Below are 21,604 nucleotides of genomic sequence, written 5' to 3'. Positions count from 1 at the left end.
CGAACCCGAGGGGCCGTGGGATTTTCCCTCTTCTGTTACAGGATGCAGTCCCTGTATGGCTTATACAAGATTCATAAAATAATTAGGCACAATGTAAATCTGAGATTTGCTCTTCAGCTCATTACCTACTGCATTTTTGTCTACACACAAGGATCTTCTTTTCTGTCGGGAATGATGCCCTCGTGGAATGATCCCCTTGGCATGGAACACTGCCATACCGACTGGGAACCACCCTTCCTCAATATCTGGCCTTGTGGAAAGAGGCATTTTCCTCTCATTCCTTCGTATGTGTACCAGCTGCTGGTTCCCTTTTGACAACACGACTTTATGTCTTCAAACTGTAACTTCTGTCAGACGATTGTAGGCGACAACAAACTGTATCGTTCTATGACCCGACAGTGTTTTCCTTGGCGGCTTTACACGAATGTCGGAGGGAACCCTGGGGCCGCTTTCATGAGGTTTTCACTGTGAAGGGGACCCGGGACCACGGCAAGTTTCTCGGAGCTCCGTCGGCTCTGCGGTCTCCAGCTGCCCCCGCTGCTCCGCACACAGCCCCCGGAGCCGCCCCGGGGGTCGGGAGCGGCCCCGGGTCCCGGGCTCACCTGCTGACAGGTGAGCAGCAAGAGGCTCCTTCCTCAGGGGAGAAGCCCTGGTCACCAGGCGCTTCCCCAATGGGAATTACGGACCCCACGGTGGGAGACGAAGAGAACTCGACTCCCTTGGGGCCGGTCCCGGCCGGCAAGAGCCCGCTCCGCCCAGGATCAGGCAGTGCCCTCCGCCGCCGTCCGGCCCCGCCCGCCGTCCCTGAAGAGGGAGGTGGTGCCAGCAGGGATTGGCAGCAAGATGGCGCCGGCGGTGCGGGGGCTGAAGGGCGCTGTGTGGCAGAGTGAGTGAGTGCGGGAGCGAGTGCGGGGCTGCTGCCCCCGCTCCGGGCAGGGAGCGCCCCGGCGCCGCTCGGTGGGCCCGGGCCGGCCGGGAGCCGCCGCCACTGGAGCGCCGCCCGCGCGTGTCCTGCTCTGGGGGGTCGGGGGTGCCGTGCCCGTCCGGGATGGGTTCGGAGCCGCTGTCGGAGCCGAGGAGGGCGAGCGGGGCCGGGCCCGGGCGGCCCTGCGGGGAGCCGGGTGTGCGGCCGAGGCTGTGGGTGGTGGCTTCGCCCCGGCTGCTACACCTGGTGACTCGTCGCGGCGGTGGGAGGCGGCTGCCCCGCCTTGCGGTGCCCGCGGTGACGGCGCCTGGATAGAGGCATTCCTGCCTCACTCCGAGACAAGGGTGGGCTCTGCAGGCTGGAGCCCGCCGGGCCGGCTCTGGGAGAGCTTAGACTGGAGCCAACTCTTCAGGACTTCTCTGTTGCATCCTCACTGGCGGTTTAGGAGAGCGCTCCGGACTCAGGAGGGTCCCTGGTGTGTGTCACAGAGCGGCACTGCCTGCTTTGTGTTGGGCTTCACGGTTTCAGTAGAAAAAGTTCAAGGTGTTCACAGGTAGTCTTAAAAATGAACTGCAGATTTTTATCTCCACGTTTAGGAGCAGGTTCTGCAGGTGTTTGTTGTGGAAAAGGAAGTTGCAGCTGCTCCCTTCCTTGCTGGAGTAGAAGGGCTCACTCACAGTATTTCAGGTAGTGACCTTTGGGGAAAGGCATTGGCAGTCACGTCACCCCGGGCTTAATTGTACTGAGGTTGTGACACCATGAGCTGTTCCACCAGCCTAGTGACTGTCACTGAAATGGGAAGGTCTTGCTGTTGTCTTGTTTCTGTTCTTCCTGTGCTTCCACCTGAAAGCTCTGACCTAGTTCCCTGTGTCACTGGAAGAGGATATAGCGAAAGGGGAAAGACTGTCTCTCTGGTGTTCAGTCTTCGATTGCTGGCACCTGTACCCTACTTGTATGGATTAGATACCTTTGTTTACAGCTTGACCTTAAGGAATCCCTAATTTTGCTGCTTTACGTTTCCTGTCTTGCTCCGTTAGTTGTGCCTTTGAAGGTAAAGCCACTGTTTTGTCCTGAGATGTTTTGTAGAAGACTTGGACATCAAAAGGAAGGAATGTGATCAAAGCATTTTAGTGTTATCAGGGCCTGTAAGGACTTCTGAAAATGGTGTTGCCAGTGTGGACAGGATGCAAGGAATAAACATCAGTGTGATGGTTGGGGGCAGGGGAAGCACCTGTATTTAGGAGAGAGTAGTTCCTGTGGATAAAATTATGACATTCGCTATATACAACTGCTCTCTGTGTCTATCTGTAAATAAAGTTTTTCCCTGGGGAATTCTGTTCTAGACTTGTATAATAGGTTCTAGCCTAGTCATAGATAGCGATGTTAATTTTTGTAAATTATTTGGCACTTCTGCAACTTTATTTTTTGTAACATTGCATATATTCCTTTCTTCAGGAAGTTTGTTATAAACGGGTCGCTGACTTTGCCAAGGTGTGGTTTCCTTTTTTGTTTGTTTGTTTATTTTTTCACATAGGGATTTAGCAGTCTGCAGTTCCTGCAGCCTTGTGTATAGTTCTTATCTAGATCAGGAAGGAAAGGTAGAAGAAAAGATGCTTCTTCTAGACTAATTGAATATATTCGAAGAGGACAAAATTATAAAAGGTATTCAGGATGCGTGGTTGGTATGAAATTTGTGAGAAGAAAATGAAAACTTGGACAAAAGTGGAGCACTAATCATTCTTGGGCTTGTGATGGTTTTTGGTGTGCTCAGAATGCTTGCTGGAAACCAGTGAGATGATTTTAAGAGCCTGTAATGTTGCACGGGCAAGTACACTGTGTTAGTACACTGATAGCTTGGAATAAAGTTTCTTTTTATCACGGGAGAAAATGGATTTCAATTGTTTAATTACAGAAATAGAGTTCAAGACAACTGAATTACACATTTGTATGTTCTGGTTTATTTTATAAGCCAACAAAATAAAGTATTGTAGAAAAAATATATTTGAGCTTTCGGACAAGATTCTTGGGCATTCAGCTTATTAAAAAGAACTCTGTGTAATGCTAAAAGAACCAATTAATTGGCAAGAATGTTCTCCAAAAATACGGAGGTTAATAAAATTTTCATGAGGCTAAAGATTTGTTATTACACCTTGTGTACAGACCTAGAAAGAGGCAAGGGCAGTTTGTGGTCAAGAATTCTGTGGACATATTTGTCAGTGTTTTTTTTTTTTTTTTTTTATATTATTATTATTCCTAATGGGCCTCTAAATATATGATTCTAAATGAGTGAATTGTTTTTTGTTTTTTAGTAACAATTTGATTCCTCTAACTGATAAACTGTTTCTTCTTACAGAGCTAAAATCAGCAGTATTTGATGACTTCAAGAAAGAGGAAGAATGGAAGGTACAATTTTGTTATTTTTGTAAAAATGTTGTCATCCCTTGAACAAGAAATCTCTATCACTGAGTAGAGAACAAATAAAATAAATAAACTTAATGGCTGGTATTTTCACTTAAGATTGTTTTCTATCCAAGTAATGGATTTTGGGTTTGGTAACTGAACACTGTATAATACATCTTGAAAAATCTAAAGCCTGGCATAGGGAGAACAAATGGTTAGTTGTCTCTTATTTCTTTAATGTTGAAAAAAAATAGAAACTGTTTTCGTTTATCTTAGCTTTTCAAAGGCTTGTACTTTATTAATTTCATTAATTATACAGCACTCTAGTACATGTGTATTCACCTGTTAGAGATGCTTAAGCTATAAAACAGTTTTAGAATAAGTACAGATATATTTAAGCAGGCCATGGTGTAGATTAGCAGGAATTCAGAGGACTTGTGTCCAAGTTTCAAAGTATTTTTAGTATGAGTAGGGGGGACAAGGTGCTTAGTGAAGATGGAGCTCATCTTTGGATATCCTGTTTGTAGGGAGCCTTCTAATTCTGTTTGAGACTGATTTCTTCCTACAGTGTTGTTATAGGCAGGTAATGAGAAGGTATAGAGTAATGAAATAGCTTTCAGCTTCAAATTTCCATGGCAAGTTGAGGCAGTAACATGGGTTTGCTATAGCTGATTAACTTACCTAAATACTTGTGTGTTTTTTCAAAATGTTTAGATAATGCTTTTAGATGATTACACTACTAAATTACTGTCACTGTGCTGCAAAATGACTGATCTGCTGGCAGAGGGTATCACAGGTAAGTGTAATTCTTATTAATGTACAGATGGCAATATCCTCGTAATAAAAAGGGAAGGGGTGAAATGGACGGTACCTTTCCAGTAAAATGTCTTTATTTGGTTGATGAAGACAAGTAACTATGGGATATTAGACTAGTAGACTTTCTGGCTTGTACAGTAATTACCCAATTGTGATTTATTATATTTTTATGAAGAAACAAATGTTTCTCTGCCTAGAAGTTCAGGTCCTTTTTTAAAATATTTTTTTCCCTGAAGATTGCTGTAAGGGTTGGTTTCTTTGTTTTTCAGTGTTTTGTGCTTTGAAGATTTTTTTGTTTGGTTGGTGTAGTGGTTGTTTTTGGTTTTTTTGTATGTGATTTTTGTTTTGGGAGAGGGGAGTGGGTGGGTGTTTGCTAATGTCTGTTTTGAAACTGAAATAAATGCACAAAATGTAACTGATCTAGTTTTTAATTAGCTTTAGGTCTAGATTTTCAGAAATGCATGTGTAAGAGGGCATTGTTTAGACTTGATTATTTTTTCCAGAAGTAGCAAGACTTTTCTTATTTCGGTTATTCAGTATAACATGATTATTCTGAAATTATAACAGCAAAACTGTATCAATTTCATTTTTTGGAATGTATTTTAAATCACAAGAGGTACTACTTATCCTCTGTGAGAAACTGCCATTGAGTATGTATCCTCTTGATCAAGAAAAACCTTTTATTTTTAGTGAGTACACTACTGAAAAGAGCCAGTCTTTCAACATCCAGATGTCTGACACAACTTATCTTCCTCATTCCTCCTGCACAAAATTTCTGAGCCACAAGAATCCCTCTGCATTCTCAAACCAGTGTACTGTAACACTATAGAGTAATGACTTTATTAAACAAGAGTTGAGTGAAGCTGATTTGCTGAAAATATCTCATTTGTGCCTGCAATTATACTGAAACAGAGTGAGTGCCCAGGAAAGAGGCAAACAAAGGACAGAAGAGGCTGTACTCCAAAATGATGCCCTGCATAATTTTGCTCTCCCTCTCCTTCAGTGCACTGGAAAAAGAGCCATCCTGCCAAGGCAGTTCTCTCGCAAGACAGTTTGTACTGGCCCCCATAATTTGAGCATGTTTGCCTTGCCATATCTTTCTGTGTGAGGGCAAGACTCACACACTACTGCTTGTGTAGAACACCCAGGAAAAATGTAGGCCTATGACTTTAGTTGTCACTAGGCTGAGAGTTGAAGTCTTGTGGTAGCTTGATGCATTTAAAAAACAGAAAAACATCAGGACTCTCTTGGCAGAAGGTACGTCCTTGCCTCTGATATTGCGGACAACTTGATTGTTGGTACTTTATTTTTATCAACTCTCTACTAAAATATGTACAGTGCTTTCCTTAATGATGCATAATGCTCTTTATTATAAAAATGTAATATTTTTTACTTTATAGTGGTGGAGAATGTATATAAAAACCGTGAGCCTGTCCCACACATGAAAGCCATATATTTAATAACTCCCACCAAAAAGGTTAGTATTTTAAAGAAAGTATTACAAGATCTTTCAGACTGAAAAAACAATCTTATTTTAAAATGTTTATTTACTGTGTACAGCTGTGCAGTACTTAACTTTTGCATTTTCTGTAATATTCCTCCGTGTGATTCTTCATTTCCTACAACAAAAAGCAAATGCTATGTGCACAGAGTGAGTTACAAACAAGCACCTTGTGGTCAATGGAGGCACTGTTTCATTGCTTAGCTATTGTAACCTCTCTGAAAGGGACGTTGTATCACATAGTGATGCACTGAATCGAAAAAGAGAATTCAAAGTAATGGCTCTAATAAGATTTCTATTACCTCCTAAAAATTCTTGAGAGAATAAATCTCAGCACTGTTAGAGGGGGGAAGTTTTGCAAGTACCCTGATTTGGGTGCTTCCTAAAGTGATCTTGGTGCATGACTGACCGTCTGTAACTGTTTGTTATTCTTGCTGTGGAATTAGAAATCTCAAGGTTAAGTGTTTTCTTGTATGTTGAACTTCAGTATTTCTAAGTGGGGACTTGGTGATCGGGTGGCAGAAGCTTTATCTGGTATGTGAACAAAGGTAAAACACTGTCATGATGGGTTTTTTCCTTATTTTTTCTACACCCATAAGTCTGTAGATGGACTTATTGATGACTTCATCACTAAATCGTGCAGCAGATACAAAGCAGCATACGTGTATTTCACTGACTGTAAGTAAGCTTTTGTGTTGTAGTTTGATAACTCTATATAGGTAAATAAGTATATTTTCTGTAGTTGAGTACCTGGAAAGCTGAGGTCCTGTTTCTCCTGAGAAGATTTGAGACTCAAGTCATTAACCACATATTTGGGTTGCCAGGTTGTGGTCACCATCCTGTATGGCAATAGTAATTTCTTTCACAATTACCAGTCTTGATTGTTCTGCTCCTCAGCTTTTAATTTAGGCCATTTTTAAGTATTCCAGTCTTCACCTGCTTTGGAGAGTGTGGAGGAATACAATTCTAGTAAAACTATGTGCCTGCACATAAACAAAATAAATATGCAAGAGAACTTTCTGCAAGAGCCGTGTTAGTGACTGGTTGTTTCAGGTAGTTCCTCCAGGCTTGTGAGCCAGCTTTTTCCTTTCACCTGGAAAAAGGGGCCTACTTAGCCCTTGCATGCACAATATAAATTGCCCAGCAGAGGCAATGAGTGTGAATGGGGTTAATGTGACTGCATGTTCCCTGCAGGCAGTCAGCATGACTAAAATGGTCAGTAATGAAGGGAAAACAAAAAACCCAAGCGTGCTGCTGAAGGCAGGGGCTGATACCAAATTACTGAAGGCTAATACCAAATTATTATCCAAAACTTTTGGTTTCTTGGTTCGTTTCACACTGAAGCAGCAATTACTGTTCTGGAAAAACACTGCTATCTTGCTCTGTGTTCCTTGGTTGCAAGTAGCAAGCTTTCAGGTTGAATACTTGCCAAAACTTTTCCTGTTGAGATGAATAGTTCCCCAGTTAGACAAGTAGTTCTGTGACTTCCAAGTCTGCGTAGTATTTGTGTCAGCCACATATTCCTTAAATTCAGTTTCTAGACTGGGATCCAGTGTAGCCTGGAAGTGTAGTGGAACACTTTTGAGATCTGTATTGAGTTCTGTATTTCTGTATTTTGCTGTTAGATATGTACATGTTATTTCTCCATTTAACCTTTTTTTTTGTAGCTTGGGAAGTGTTTGTTCTCTGCTACATGAAAATAAATAGCAGAAAGTTTTGCTTTGCTACAGTCAGCATCCTTCACAGCTGCAGACTGTTAATGAGCATTCTACAACTTCGCTTGCACAAAGCCAATAAAAATTGACCAGTGGTGCTTTTTGAACAACACAAAATATTGATTATATGTTCTCTCTCACTTTAGGAAGAGTAGGCAACTTTTTTTGTATTTTACGGTTAATTGGATCTCAATTTACAATTGTCTGTTCTGAATACTGTAAGCTCATAAGTGAGTTGACAGCTGGAATACACACCAATAATTTATACTTAGCCTTTTTTTTTCCCCCCTAGTTTGTCCTGACAACCTCTTCAATAAAATTAAGTCTTCATGTGCAAAATCAATAAAGAAATGCAAAGAGATCAATATTTCTTTCTTCCCTTATGAGTCTCAGGTAAGTTTAATTCTTAATCTTAACAGGAAAAAATAGTCTGGAGGATTATTTTCGAGTGTCGCTGACCTTCTAGAAAACAATGAAATAAAATGTAGCTTTTGACTGACAAAGTGTATGTGAGACATTTTACCATTTCTGACAAATGCCCAGTTCTCGTCTGTGCTTTGCAGATAAAACAAATGCTCTCACACTGAAAGGTTTACTCTTTGCATGTGGTCTCTTTACCAGACCTAGTGCCAATTGAGTAGGGAGGTTAAAGAAGGAATCTCTTCCCTAAGAGAAGGCAAGTGTTCTGGTTTGTCTTCAGGAAGCAGTAGAGTTTGTTACTGCTTATGCTGAGGTGTTACTTTGACAGACTAGGTAGGTTGTGCATAGGAATAGGAGTAAGTAGGACCAACTACTTGGTGAAAATCAGGAAAGAAGAACAAATGCATTGAGAGAACTGCAGGAGGAGGGGAACAAAATGAAAGCTCCTTACAAAAAATGGGAAACAAAAACTACCACAACCTGACAGACTTTTCAGTGAGACGAGAACATGGAAATTCCTGTTTTTTTAATGTAAAATTTGAGACCACCAATGGAAATCAATGAGTGGTTTCCATGTGCAGCTGCACGGTGGGTGCTGTGTTGAGAAATAATGTGTTGCTGATGCTCTTGATCAGACACAGAGGGCTGAAATGCACACTGATGCTAATGCAGTGAAGCCTCCAAACTCTGTCCAGTACTGGGAGTTGTAGAACTAACCATGAATGTTTCCCACATTAAACTTTATGAACAAGGGGGTCACAGCTCTTAATATACCAAGTGGCAGGTGAATATAGGAGAGGTTGCTGCTGGCCATGTCTTGCTGTGATGCAGTTTTCTAGTTTAGAAGACACATTCCTTTTTATTATAAAGGTGTATTTATTTTTTACATTGAGAAATCATCAGAGTGTGGTGGCTTGTTTGTTTGCTTTCCAGTGAGGTTGATGCTCCCAAGTTTTGTTTCAAACTGGTTTTGGGAGCTCTGCCAAGACTGCTCTTCAGAAATACTCCAAATAAGGCCTATGAAAATTTTGTGGTCCTGGCTCTGCGGAGGTCTCACTGTCAGAGTAGAAATTGACTGGTTTTCTGATGTTGAAAATAAGCAGCACTTCGGTTGAACAACACTCTTGTTTTTGGTGTAGTTTTGTATTGTGGATCTTTTGGGTTGTGAGGACATTTTGAATCATTAGCAAAGGAGCAGTGTTAACTGGTTTGCCTGCATTCTGGGGTGCTAAGGGTAAGTAATCAATGAGCTCTGGGCAAAGTCCAGGCGATTATGTACTCGAATGAAGCAAACATCTTTATCTGGATGGACATTCTTCTTTGGCTCTGATGTTACAGAGTCCGTGTGAAGCTGGAGAAAATCCATTTACTGACAATGGGATTGTTTCTGTGTTTACATTCCACTTACAAAACTGTTGAAAAAACTTTTCTTCTCTGTGCTACTAAGCTTCTTTTATCAAGGTTTAATGCATTTAAAGAATTTCAGTTATTGAAGGTCAAGTCCTCATCTAATAAGCAGATACAATACATAAAAATTTTATTTTAAATTTAACCGTGATACCTTCTATAATTATTCTGATACTGCATTGTGTGGCTTTGTACAAGACACTGAAGACTATTTAGTTCTTCCTGATATCTTTTCCTTCCTTCCATCTGAACAGGCAGTAAGCAATTTGAAAAACACAGTAATTTACATAGGAATGGAGAGTAATAGGGAAAAAGAGTGTGAGAACAAGAAGCTGATGAGCTCAACGGGGTAGGGAAGGAGGAATAAAGTGTGGGATTAATTAATTAATTTTTTAGTGGTATTATGTGTGACTTTCTCTTACAGCGTTTACTTTTAAATTATTAGCAAGTTTTTTACAAGATATTTTAGAAATGTGCAATTTAGGCCCCTTTTTTCTTGTTTGTGCTGTACACAGGTATTTACTCTCAACGTCCCAGATGCTTTCTACCGCTGTTACAGTCCAACTCTGGAAAAGACCAAGGATAAAGATGCTGTAATGCAAGTAATGGCCGAACAAATTGTTACCTTGTGTGCCACACTAGATGAGAATCCAGGAGTACGATATAAAAGGTATGTAAAGAAGTACGATATAAAATTAGTGTGTTATAGTGGAGTTGCTTTCACTTGTGGTGCTTACCATGTTGTTTGGTCACAGCTTGAGACTGCAGCATAGTTGGTTGGTTGGTTTTTGTTTGTTTGTTTGTTTGTTTGTTTTAATTTTTTTTTTTTTTTTGTAACTGTGGATTAATTGTTTTTAATCCACATCTCTGAAATATGGAATGATAGGAATTTGTGAAGTCTAGGTAAAACAGTGGGTTATTTCTCTGTGTATGTTTGTACAACAGTACTTGCTAGACCCTGTTTTGTTCTAAATGCCTTGTTTCATGTTTGGTCAGTAGGATGACACTCTGATATGCTGCATTCTTGTGTACCAGATACATAATCCTGTAACAGAACTGCTGCTGTTTGTAGATTTGCAGCTCCACTTCATGCCAAGGAATTCATAAACTGCTGTGGCAGATGGGATCAGGATTTCTTGTAGTAGAGATATTGAAGAGAATGCCTCCTTTGAGCTTTGAAAGGCAGTGCAGATTAGTATCCTAGAAGTCAAAGTAGGCATCTTAACTTGTGTGCAAGAACTGCATTCTGTGGTGTAATGTCAAGTGGTGCCTTATTCTCTGCAAAGGTAAAGAAATAACTGCTTGACTGTTTTTTTTTTCTTTTCTTTCTCTTTCTTCTTTCTTGTTTCCTGCCTCTGAGTGAGACTTCTAGGTGCTGGGCCATATGCCAGCTTATGTCAGTCTTTTGGCTGAAGCTGTTTCTGCTGTGTGAAATACCTGAAGCATTCAAAGAGTGGAGGCGTAATGTAAAAGTGAAAATATATTGGAAATGCTTAGAATGGAGTTCAGAAACTGCTCGTGAAACCAGAGGATCAATCTAGGGAGTTCTTTCTGTTTTAAAGGTAGCATCTTAGTGTACTGATGAAGAACTTAAGTTCTTTTTGCATGCTTCCTTTTTTCCTAGTGGACCATCTGATAGAGCCAGCAAACTTGCACAGCTTGTTGAAAAAAATCTTGAAAACTACTACAGAACAGATGAGAAAAGCCAAATAAAGGTAGAAAGTGAACTGAAATGTTTGCTTCTTTTTTTATAAGTCTGGGGAAAAAGAATCATCTTCGAAATAGGCTTTGAAAATAGGTTCTACAAACCCAGATTTTATTTAATTATGAAGGCAACTGGTTGCCATTTAGTTGTATTTGTGTATGAAAGCAACTTAGAGGTAGTAACTGATACAGTGAATCTGTATGTAAGCTAAAAACTGATTTGACTTGAAAAATTAGCCCTGTGATGATATAGGGGATGATACAAACCTGAAGGCAAGTGGATAAATTTTGTTTTAATATCACCTTCCATAAGGCCATGTGTAGAGGGGATTTCCCTGCAGAATTAAAATGGCTCTTCTGAAGGGATTTATTGCCCACAAAGATACAGCTGTTCATGCAAATAATGGGTTTGATCTGTCCCTACAGATCAGGGCTGGTTAGAGCAGCTGCTTTAACACAAAAGTGTGGGCTAAACCATTCTGACTTGGTGACTTTGCGCTCTGCTACAGAAATAAATGTACCTGCTGCTACTGCCGCTTTATTAAATCCCCGGAAGAAACTTTCAGTTGAATGTTTGGAGATTTTTTTCATGTGTTGCAGCACAGTATAGGTAATGTGGTCCTGAAATACAAACAGTACAGTTGCCTGTGAAAAGTCAGGGAGGGGCCTTTTTTCTTTTTTTTTTCCTTTATATTTTTTTGTTCATTAGATGAACAAAATTCAGGTTGCTGAGAGCATTGCCTTAAAATTAATATTTAAACTCATTGTATGTAATTTAAATGTTTGTTTCTATTAATGTTGATAAACACTTGGACCATACCTCAGGGTTTTCTCAGTTATTTTTCAAAACACAGCTGCAGTGCTGTAACTTAATGTAAATGGATTTAACATGCTTTAACTTTGTATTGTATGTCTTAACTTCATGTTTCTTTGATGGCTTTTTAGGCTAAAACCCACTCCCAACTAATAATAATTGATCGTGCCTTTGATCCAGTATCAACTGTACTTCATGAGCTCACCTTCCAGGCAATGGCCTATGACCTGCTGCCCATTGAAAACGATACTTACAAGCAAGTACTTTAAAACAAAAAATAAAATCTAAACCTTTTGCTCTTGATTTTAAAATTTGTAGAGTTGTTCAGCTCAATTGCACCATGGCAGTGTTAGCTCCTTATATTACAGAATGTTTGCTTTACTTAATTGGTCTTTCCTCTCAGATTTGGAACTTCATCTTTTTAACTTCCTTGCTTAGTTGAGGTTAGCTAGGACCAAACTGGTGTTTTTGTTAAGTTTTAGGTCTAACAAATTGCTTTTTTTTAAAAATGAAGAACTTTGCACTAGTGTTGAAGCAAAACCGTAGTAGTGCACACTGAGATTCTCTAGATTTTCTGTCATATTCTCAACCTTTTTGGCATAATAAGACAAATAAGACCACTAATTGCGTGCTGAGAAGACGCTTGGTTATTTCTCAGAAATGCTCACTTTTATAGCTCCAGTCATTTAATTTGTGTAGCTGTTGAAATGTACATGTTTCTATTCGAAGTGCACATTCAAGTAAGTCACATTCAGTTCATAAGCACTGTCTGGAGTAGTCTAACAGTGATTTGCATAAGTTACATACTTTGCTGTCAGATTGTTCTGACAACAAGGATTTTGGCAGGACTTTGCTTTCTGATGACCCTCTACAGCAAATGAGACCCGATGGCCTCACTGTTTGGTCAAGCAAACAGGAATGCCTGTCTTAGGTTGGAAGTACTGAGTGAATGTTTTAATAGAAGGTGTAGAGTTCTGTGGATCTCAAACTCATGGGGTATGAAGATGTAGCGGACTATGTTTTATAGGTAGCCATAATCTGAATTTCACAATTAATCCTGTGATTTTTTTTTTTTTTTCATTCTGCTTTCTGGCAATATACACTCTGTGAGTTTCTGTAAATGAGAAAATATTGTGTAATATGATTGCTGTTTTGCTTTGTAGGTTTATTGCTAGCTTTGTTTATAGTCAAGTAATAACTGCTCTGTAATGCTGTGAAGCATGTTCTTTTTATATAAAAAGCAGTTTGTCCTGCTTAGTGTATTTTGTTGGTGAATGGGACTTCATTTTCCTTCAGTTATAAAATGTCTTGCAGTATACTTGGAAAGCTGCACTTTGCAGTTGCAGTGTGTTGTTTGTGCAGTTTGCATTTGAAACCAGAGGGAAGTTGACATTGAAAGCTGAAGAGAAATGAAGGTGCATGCGAATGTGTGATTAAATCTCTAGTTACTGTTGGTTTAAAAGAATGTCCAGAAGCTATTGCCCCAAAGAATCGTTCTAAAATTCATCTGCTTCTTCTGTGTTCAAAGATGTAATCTGTAAAATCCTTCTGTTAATTATATTTTGTCAGGCAATAGCTTGGCTTGTAAATTAAAACCTTTGTATGTTACTGCTGTTACCATTCATATTAATTAAACTGTAATAAATAATACTATAATAAGTAAAAAGAATTAGGGGAAACCCAAAAACCAAATTACTGTCTGAATTTTCTCTTGGAAGATACAAAACAGAAGGATCTGTTGGGAAGGAAAAGGAGGCAATTTTGGAGGAAGATGATGACCTGTGGGTGAAGATGCGGCACAAGCATATTGCAGATGTGATAGAGTATGTGAATGAATAACAAACCCAACTGCTTGGTTTCCTTGAGAGGGAAGGTGTTTGAGCTGTTTGGTAGGAATACAGGTAGTAGTGAAGATGGTTTACAATACAGACTTCATTCAGTTAATTAATGGATGCCAGCAAGAAATTGTGCTTCCAAAATACATTGTGTACAGTTATGCTAATCAAGGTGTACAGTTATGCTAATGTTACCTACAGTTCTTGAGGAAAATGGAAATAAAGTAATTTCCTGGGAAGTATTTTCAAATCTTTTGCATCTGAAGGGATTTTTTTTGTGTAAAGTACTAGCAAGCTGTTGCATCAGATGACATTATGCAGATATCATAAATTTAACTTCCATTTTCTGTGTCAAAAATTGCTCTGTTCCCTTTAGGAGACCTGTATTTGAAGCTTTTACTTTCATTCAAAAGTTCTTGTACAATTCCTTTAAGATTTTAAGAAAATATTTAAGAACTTCTGTGCTGTTGCATTCAATAATTTTTTTTTTTTTTTCAGGGAAATACCAAAACTTTTAAAAGAGATGTCATCAAAGAAAAAAGAAGCAGAAGGAAAAGTAAGTTGCTTAAATTAAGGTATTGCTGTCTTTGCTGGTAATTGAGTTATTTTCAGCTGATCAGATCCGTTTCATTCATTGACCTATTAGAGAGATTGAGGCTTTTCTCCACTGGAGTTTTTGGGGGGTCGTGAGGGAAGCAAGGCTGCAACAAGAAGGGAAGTAAGCATGTCAGATATTGGAGGGGACAGATTTTCAACTTGGATCTTTTCTTCGCAGTTATCGCTCTCTGCTCTGTCCCAGTTGATGAAAAGGATGCCACAATATCGTAAAGAGATCAGTAAGGTGAGGGGTCTTTTGTAATTACATCACAAATAAATAATTCTGTGCCCTTTAACTTTCTGTGATAATAAATTCTAGCTTTTTTCTGTAGTTTTCCTGTTGAGTGTGCTATATAGCTGTTCTCCAAATTAGTATGTTCACCTACTGTAAAATTTGGGGAAGAAAACTTGTTTCCAGGTGTTGCATTTTACTATGTAAAAAAAAAATCAAATTATTTGTGCTTTGAGGATTGAATTTAGCATTACTGTTTAATGTTTTAAAAGGTATTACAGGGCCCACTCTTTAAGTGAAGGGTAATACACAGAAAATACATGATGGTGCTGAAGGATAGTTGAAGGATTGACCCTTGTAACCAGTAAAAATGATTGGTATGTTAAAAAAAGAAAGTAAAGTTATGGCAGCTTGTGGTTTTCTCTTTTTTTTTTCTTTCTGTCTTACAGCAAGTTGTTCATCTTAACATAGCAGAAGATTGCATGAGCAAGTTCAAATCTAACATAGAAAGGCTCTGTAAAACTGAACAGGTATGTTTAAAAAAACCAAAAACCCAAGCAGCAACTTATTGCAAATACAGATTTTTTTATATAGAGGCTTGTTTTAAGTGACAAAACTGCTATGTCTCATGCCTTTTTTTTTTTTTTTGTGGTCAGTTTCTGAGGTACTAGTATTAAAACTAAGTGAGATGTACAAGGCTCTTAATCTGCCAATAAAGGAGGTATTCTTAGAGTTTGGGTTGTTGTTTGTTTTTTTTTTTCTTCTTAAATTCTGGCTCATTTGTAGAAAGATCATCTTTGTTTTCCTTGTTCAAAACTCCTGTGAGGTTGCTGTAGTATGTTCTGCAGGTTGGAAGCCTTTCTAAAATGTCTGGGAAAAGCACCTGTTAGGGTGAGGCATTACATTGTACTACTAATCTCAAGTAAAAAACTGTAAATTACATTGCTGAGAATTCTAAATATCAAACAGTTTTAAATGTTTGAGTGTTATGTAGAGTTATTGTAATGCTGCAGCTATTGAAATAAATGTCAGATGTGTCATGCTGAGTATAAATTGATGTGGCTTCATTGTTTCCTGAAACCTATGGTTTCATAAAAATGCATTTCAAAACACAAAAGCAATGTTGCCTTTTTTTTGACTACTCTCTAAAACCATTGTGTGTGTTTTTTATTTTTTATTAATTTAGGACTTGGCTCTTGGAACTGATGCAGAAGGTCAAAAAGTGAAAGACTCCATGAGAGTGCTCCTTCCAGTTCTACTCAACAAAAGTCATGAGAGCTATGACAAAATTAGAGCTATTCTCCTATATATCTTTAGCACAAATGGTATGGTAACTTGTCCTGTTGTTTTCCCTCAGTGGTATTAACTTGAACTCAAGTTTTAGGACAGGTATTTTTAGTTAATGTACGTTAATATTGGAGTTGATGGCCAGGTTTGAAAGAAATCTTGTCTATCCTCTGTAGCTTCTCTCGAATTGGTAGCAAAGATACTACTGAGAAGGAGTTAAGAGATGTAATTCCAGTGCACATTCATACTGTCTTTTAGTATCATTCCTGTTCTTGATATGTGCAATAGTTTGTTTTCTTGTTTTCACAAATTAAGTCAGTGGGGAAGAATCTGTAATAGGAGAAGAGGAAATTGGCAGAATGCTGGTCTGAGGAATCTGTAGCAATATTGGGTTTTGGTCTCAAAAATGGACCATTAAACAAAATTTTATCTAAAATATAATATTATGTTAAACAACAAAACAAAAAAATCCTGGACTAAATAACAGCCCAGAAAGTGTGAGACAAAATTGGTCTTATGGCTAATTAATTTGTCTGTTTTCTGTGTATATTGAAGGAACTACCCAGGAGAACTTGGAGAAGCTGATCCAGAATGTGCAAATAGAAAGTGATAGTGATATGATCAGAAACTGGAAATACCTTGATGTTCCTGTTATCTCTTCAGTAAGAATGTATTTGCTTATTTTCTAAGTTTCTACCACCCAAGCACTTGTCTACAGCTCTTTCAGCAACTCCTAATAGTATTATCCAGACCTGTTTTTGGAAACAGCCAATCACTAGGAATTCTTAAATGCTAAATTGTTTGAAAATTATTCATGTTAATTGTTTAAGTAAGGTACCTATAATGTTCCCTCTGCAATCACTAGATGGTGACCTGACCTAGCTGGTTTTGGAAAGTGCCATCTTACTCAGTTCCTTGGCTCTGAAGTTAGTATTTCTAGCATATACTCAATTCTATGAGTATTAATTGTTGTTCCTTGTCATTATTGTTATATCTTTAAATTTTCCTACTGATGCCCCCTCCTTCCACTACTGACTGTGAATAAGTTTCAGAAGTTCAAATGCACTATATAATACAACCACGTTTTGAAAATCTTTTCAGTTTGCTGTTCAGCAGCCTAAATACCCAAGAAGGGACCGTTCTTCAGAAGAAACCTTTCAACTTTCTAGGTGGACACCTGTTATCAAAGACATTATGGAGGTAAATTTGACCAACTAATTAATTCATAGGTGAAGTGCAGGAATTTACTTGAGTGAGCAGTTACAGCCAATCCATACCATCACCAGTTACTGTTGTCAAATGCATCTGGTGAAAAAGTGATCTTTTTTTTAGTCTGTCAGTAATACAGACCATTAGATTGTTGTGTGTTAGTAATGCTCTTTGTTAGAGGTCATTTTAAAGGTGAAGCAAATGAAAGTGAAAGCAAGAAGTCTTTTAGAAGAACTTGTCCTGTGACTGGCAGTGTTTAGTCTAATTTAAAGATTTGTTTTGTTTGTTTGGGTTTTTTTCCATGGATTTTTAAATTGCAATTCAAATCTAAACGGTAATGTGGTAGAGGTTGCAAGATGTTTCTTGCTGGAAATATTGTTCCTTTGTTCTTAAACCTCCTCCTAAGCATCAATTAGTGACTGATGTCAGACAGGGTAGTGAGTTCACTGGACCTTTAATCTGACCCGTTGCTGTAATTCATAGATTTTGGCGACTTTCACATCCTCGTTTGTGTTTTTAGTGGACCCTGACTTCTCTTGTGCACTGCTGTAGAGAAAGTAAATACTTTAGGGTTGTTACAGATGAAAAGCTGCTTGTAAAATCTGAACAGTTAAATCAATATTGTGTTGATAAAAAAGAACACGTACTCCCAATTCCTTGTGATACACAAAAGACTAAGAATACATTTTAGCATTTATGTGGTCTAGCATTTTGTTACATAGGAGTGCTGTTCATGAGATGCTACTTGCAACTGGTTATTTTAAGATGCATGTGTTGGCATTAAATTCTGGTTAGACATCCTTACTGAAAGCTGAAATTTGCTGGGTTTTAGGTCTACAAGGCTGTTTAAAGTGTGTCTTTGTTTTGCCCTTCAGGATGCTATAGAAAACAAACTAGATTCAAAAGACTGGCCTTACTCTTCCCGGTGTCCTCCCACCTGGAATGGTTCAGGAGCAGTAAGGTAAATAATTTTACTTCCTGAAAAATAATTTACCCTTTTCTCAGTATTTTTGTCATATACACTCTAAAGAGTTATGGAAGTGTGCTTACTAAATGGTAAAATAACGTACATAAAGTAATGCTAAAGTCTCGAACCTATATTTTTATTTAGTCTAAAACATACTGAACTTGGTTATTTTAATAATTCTTCTAGTCGTATACGCCTTTACTTGGAGTACCTCCCTTTTGATAATCGATAAATTATCAATTTATCTAAACACTTTCGCTGAAATTACAGTCAAACCATGGACTGCATGACAGAAATTGGTACTGCTTTTTAAATACGTAGTTTTAACCACAAGTGAATCAGTGACAAACGAAGCTGGATGAATGTCATCTTCTGAAATGTGTTGCAGTGCACGCCAGAAACCCAAGGCCAGTTACAGAGAGGAGCGCAAGAGCAGCGCGAGGTTGATCGTGTTTGTGATTGGAGGGGTCACCTACTCGGAGATGCGCTGTGCTTACGAGGTGTCTGAAGCCTACAAGTCCTGTGAAGTTATTATTGGTAAGCTTGCCCTGGGAGAAGGGTGGTGTGTGCACTGCACTGCATGTGCTTCTGGAAAATGCAAGGGTCGTTTTTCATACATTCCCTGTGTTGGTGCAGTACACTGATATTATAGCCAGTGTATTCCTTAAAGCTTTGCACTTAAAAGCATCTTTTCAGTTTGGTCAGACTGTGTGGTGTTTAGGGTTTGTTTTTTTTTCCAACAGGGTATTAAGGACAAAAAAATAATAGTTATACTTTACAGAAGAATCATCATTAAATTATGTCAGAGAAATATGTTAATGTATAGCAAAAAAGATTTAAACATACCTCTATATCCTTGCATTACAGCTTCCTCACACCTTTTCCATCTGCCTGTGCTTTAGTGACACTTGCTTCTCCTGCTGCTTTTGGAAGTAGTATGATAAATCAAAACAGAGCTCTAAAGACAGAACCTTATCAGAGACCTGCATCCATCTGCAGGGGCAGCTGATATTTGGGTGCAGGGTCACCTAAAGCATTTTAAATTGTTTGAAATGTCTGTCTGGTAATTAAATTCAGTCTTGAGTTTTAGGAAGGCTTGAATTTATCTACCATGATTTTAAGTAATACCTTTCCTGAAATAATGACATTAATTCTGAGATCTAGAGTCTGTTACCTCTAAATAGGGGTGTTGTAGGTGTGTTTGTGTGTGTGGTTGGTTTTTCTGGTTAATTTTCCTTTGATGGTGGTTGAGGTAGGTCTAATGTAGGTTCTAGTTTTGAGTTGCACCAGAAAGACCAGGATAACAGAAATGTAGATTAACCAGACTGTTTCTTCATCTGAGACTTGTTTAAAAACTACGTTTAGTGGTTACTCTTTCACTGTGGTACCTGGCACTAACCACAGCACCATCTTCCCTTTTGTTTAGAGATGATTCTTGTAGTTTTGTTTGTAATCCTGATTTTTGAGGGAAGGTAAATTTTGCCAGATTTCCATGTGGCTTACTGCAGGATTAAAATTTTGCTGCATTCCTGATTCAGAACTCCAGGAATACTAGCCCATTCAGAGTGACACTGCTAAACCCAGAAGTACCAGACAGCTGTAATCTTAAACAGTTAATCACTGCCTTTAGAACTGTAGAGTGACCCTTCCTGGCAGAAGTTATAATCACACTCTATGAGAATAAGAGAGATAGTTGTGCGCTCCTGAAGAATGCTAAGGATACTTGGAATTTGCTGTAAATTTTTTCACAGAAATGTTAGTCAGTAAAAGCCAATTTTTTGTAACTGATATTTCTGTGGAAAACTACCATTTGTGATGACCTTTAATCCAGGTACTTTGTTGATTCTAGGATAAAGCCTGCCATTCACCAGGCAGATTTCTTGCAGGCTGGCACAGCTGTGCACAGCATAACCTGCCCAGGTTCAAGCCTGTGTTTCAAACAGAGCAGAGTGGGACTCAAATCTTGTATTACAAATACAAGTCCTGATCTGGATGTGTGTGTGGGACAGGGACATGTCCTACCTAATGGGGACACATTTATAGGATGGTGTTTTATATGAACATGCTTTGAATTGTTGTACGTGTCAGTTTTCCAGGCACAGTAAAAACACACCAGCACTTCACTGATGTTTTAGAAAGGGAATGTCTGAAAGTCAGAGTTTGACTGACACAGATAATGCTTACGTTCTTTTGTCAGGTTCTACTCATATTTTGACACCTAAAAGACTACTGGATGATGTGAAGAGCCTCAGCAAACCCAAGGATATGGTCTGCATTAAGGATGAATAGATGTGGAGATGTTTATGATGCATTACAAAGACAAACAGTATGTACATACTCTAATGGAACTGACTTTTCCAAACACTGCACTGTGATACTACATGGTTCTGACTAATGGAAAGTCATGTTATAATTTAAATTTGCTGCTTTTTGGGGAGTAGGAGGCAGAGAGAAGAAAAACTAAACACATGTGTTTCTTGGGTTCTATTTAGTATTATAATAGAAGTGCTTTTTCAAAAGGGCATGTTTGTTCCTAAGAAATTATGCTTAAAAGTTATTGTGACTATGTGTAAACTGGAATTGTCTTTGAGAACTGTGAAACCTTTCTATAATAGAATTTATTTCTAAAAATGATTGAATTAAAAAGGGCCTAGGCCACTGAGTAGGGACTTCAGGAGAAAATTTGTATATATGGGTTTATGGTAAAAATGTTTCATATAAATGCAGTGTCTTAAAGTGTAATATTTTCTATAAAAGTAACTCACTGAAAAATTTTTAAATATGTTTAATTGTGAAGAATTTAAAGACTTTTTAGATGGTGCTGGGTAAGGTAGATATTTAATCACAGAAGTATTAAGCAGTTCTAATCACAATAAATAACTGGAGAAATGCTGTCAACTGTGCACTGAAGTACACTTTATATATAAGTATATGCAGGGATTACTAGTGAAGCTTTTTGAAAAAAAATTGATTTCTTAGCAACTTCCTTATGATTGTGTCTGCATAGTCCATCTGTTTTAGAAGTTGAATCACCTGTGATGCAGAAATTCCAAAACTATAAGCCTGTCTTCTTGAGGAAGTAGAGGCAGGGGAAGAGGAGAGGAAAAGAAGGAAAGCAGTTGAATCTTTCAAATGGCTTGGTAATTTAAAAAAGAGAAGCTAAAAGCAAAGCAAATGACAAAACCTGATGTATTCAACAGAATTTACTCATTTGTCTGCTTTGTTACATACTAAGAAAGAAATACTTAAATTTGCATGGAAGGGAATAATCAAACCTGTATGAATTCTGTAACACCGGTAATGTTTAGATTTGTCTTTAAAAATTATGTAATTAAAATTACTAAACTTTTGAAGGGATGTTGTATTTATGTGCCTTGAAATGTTAGTTTGTTGTATGTAGAAACTGAGAGAAATGTCATAATGAAAAATAACTGATTCCTCATGTGTTTTTTATTTACATTTTTCCCAACCATAAAGGCATTAACTTCCTGTTTTGCATAAAGTGGATTTGTTTCTTTTCCCTTTATTTTGCTCTAAGGTTAACTAGTAGGTTAAGAGAATATTTTTGCTAGGTAAGATCATTTGGAGTAATTAGAAGGTGGAAAAAGCTTAAGTTCCACCCCTACATCAGAGAGGAATGAAAGGTGAGAAGTTGACATTCTAAGATGTTGCAGGACATGTAGCATGGTAAGAATAAGTGGCTCTATCTTTCAAATGCACCTGAATGAGTTAGAAATTGAATGTATTTTGACTTGTTTTTCAATATCAATACAGG

At 38.3% G+C, this 21,604-nt stretch overlaps 1 protein-coding gene across 3 annotated transcripts; it reads left to right on the top strand.

Moving 5' to 3' along the window:
• Window positions 1-798: 798 nt before the first annotated feature.
• On the top strand, window positions 799-21,446 carry STXBP3 (syntaxin binding protein 3). 3 transcript variants are annotated; one of them, XM_027880444.1, is made up of 19 exons: window positions 799-886; window positions 3,279-3,328; window positions 4,040-4,121; window positions 5,542-5,618; window positions 6,242-6,320; window positions 7,650-7,750; window positions 9,700-9,854; window positions 10,809-10,899; window positions 11,834-11,958; window positions 13,421-13,525; window positions 14,036-14,093; window positions 14,313-14,378; window positions 14,816-14,896; window positions 15,553-15,691; window positions 16,209-16,315; window positions 16,755-16,853; window positions 17,738-17,823; window positions 18,218-18,366; window positions 20,027-21,446. In XM_027880444.1, exons 1-19 carry the CDS (start codon window positions 844-846, stop codon window positions 20,116-20,118), a joined length of 1,785 nt encoding a protein of 594 aa, XP_027736245.1. In that variant the 5' UTR covers window positions 799-843; the 3' UTR covers window positions 20,119-21,446. The 3 variants fall into 3 exon arrangements, with proteins under 3 accessions (XP_027736245.1, XP_027736247.1, XP_027736246.1); XM_027880445.1 differs by having other exon boundaries at window positions 839-890; XM_027880446.1 differs by lacking the exons at window positions 10,809-10,899; window positions 11,834-11,958.
• Window positions 21,447-21,604: the final 158 nt, after the last annotated feature.

The sequence above is a fragment of the Empidonax traillii genome, unplaced genomic scaffold (genome assembly GCF_003031625.1).
Source record: "Empidonax traillii isolate 1590-97213 ecotype Southwest subspecies unplaced genomic scaffold, ASM303162v1 scaffold69:size3087049, whole genome shotgun sequence".
Lineage (NCBI taxonomy): Eukaryota > Metazoa > Chordata > Aves > Passeriformes > Tyrannidae > Empidonax > Empidonax traillii.
This window is presented reverse-complemented; position numbering and strand designations above follow the sequence as displayed.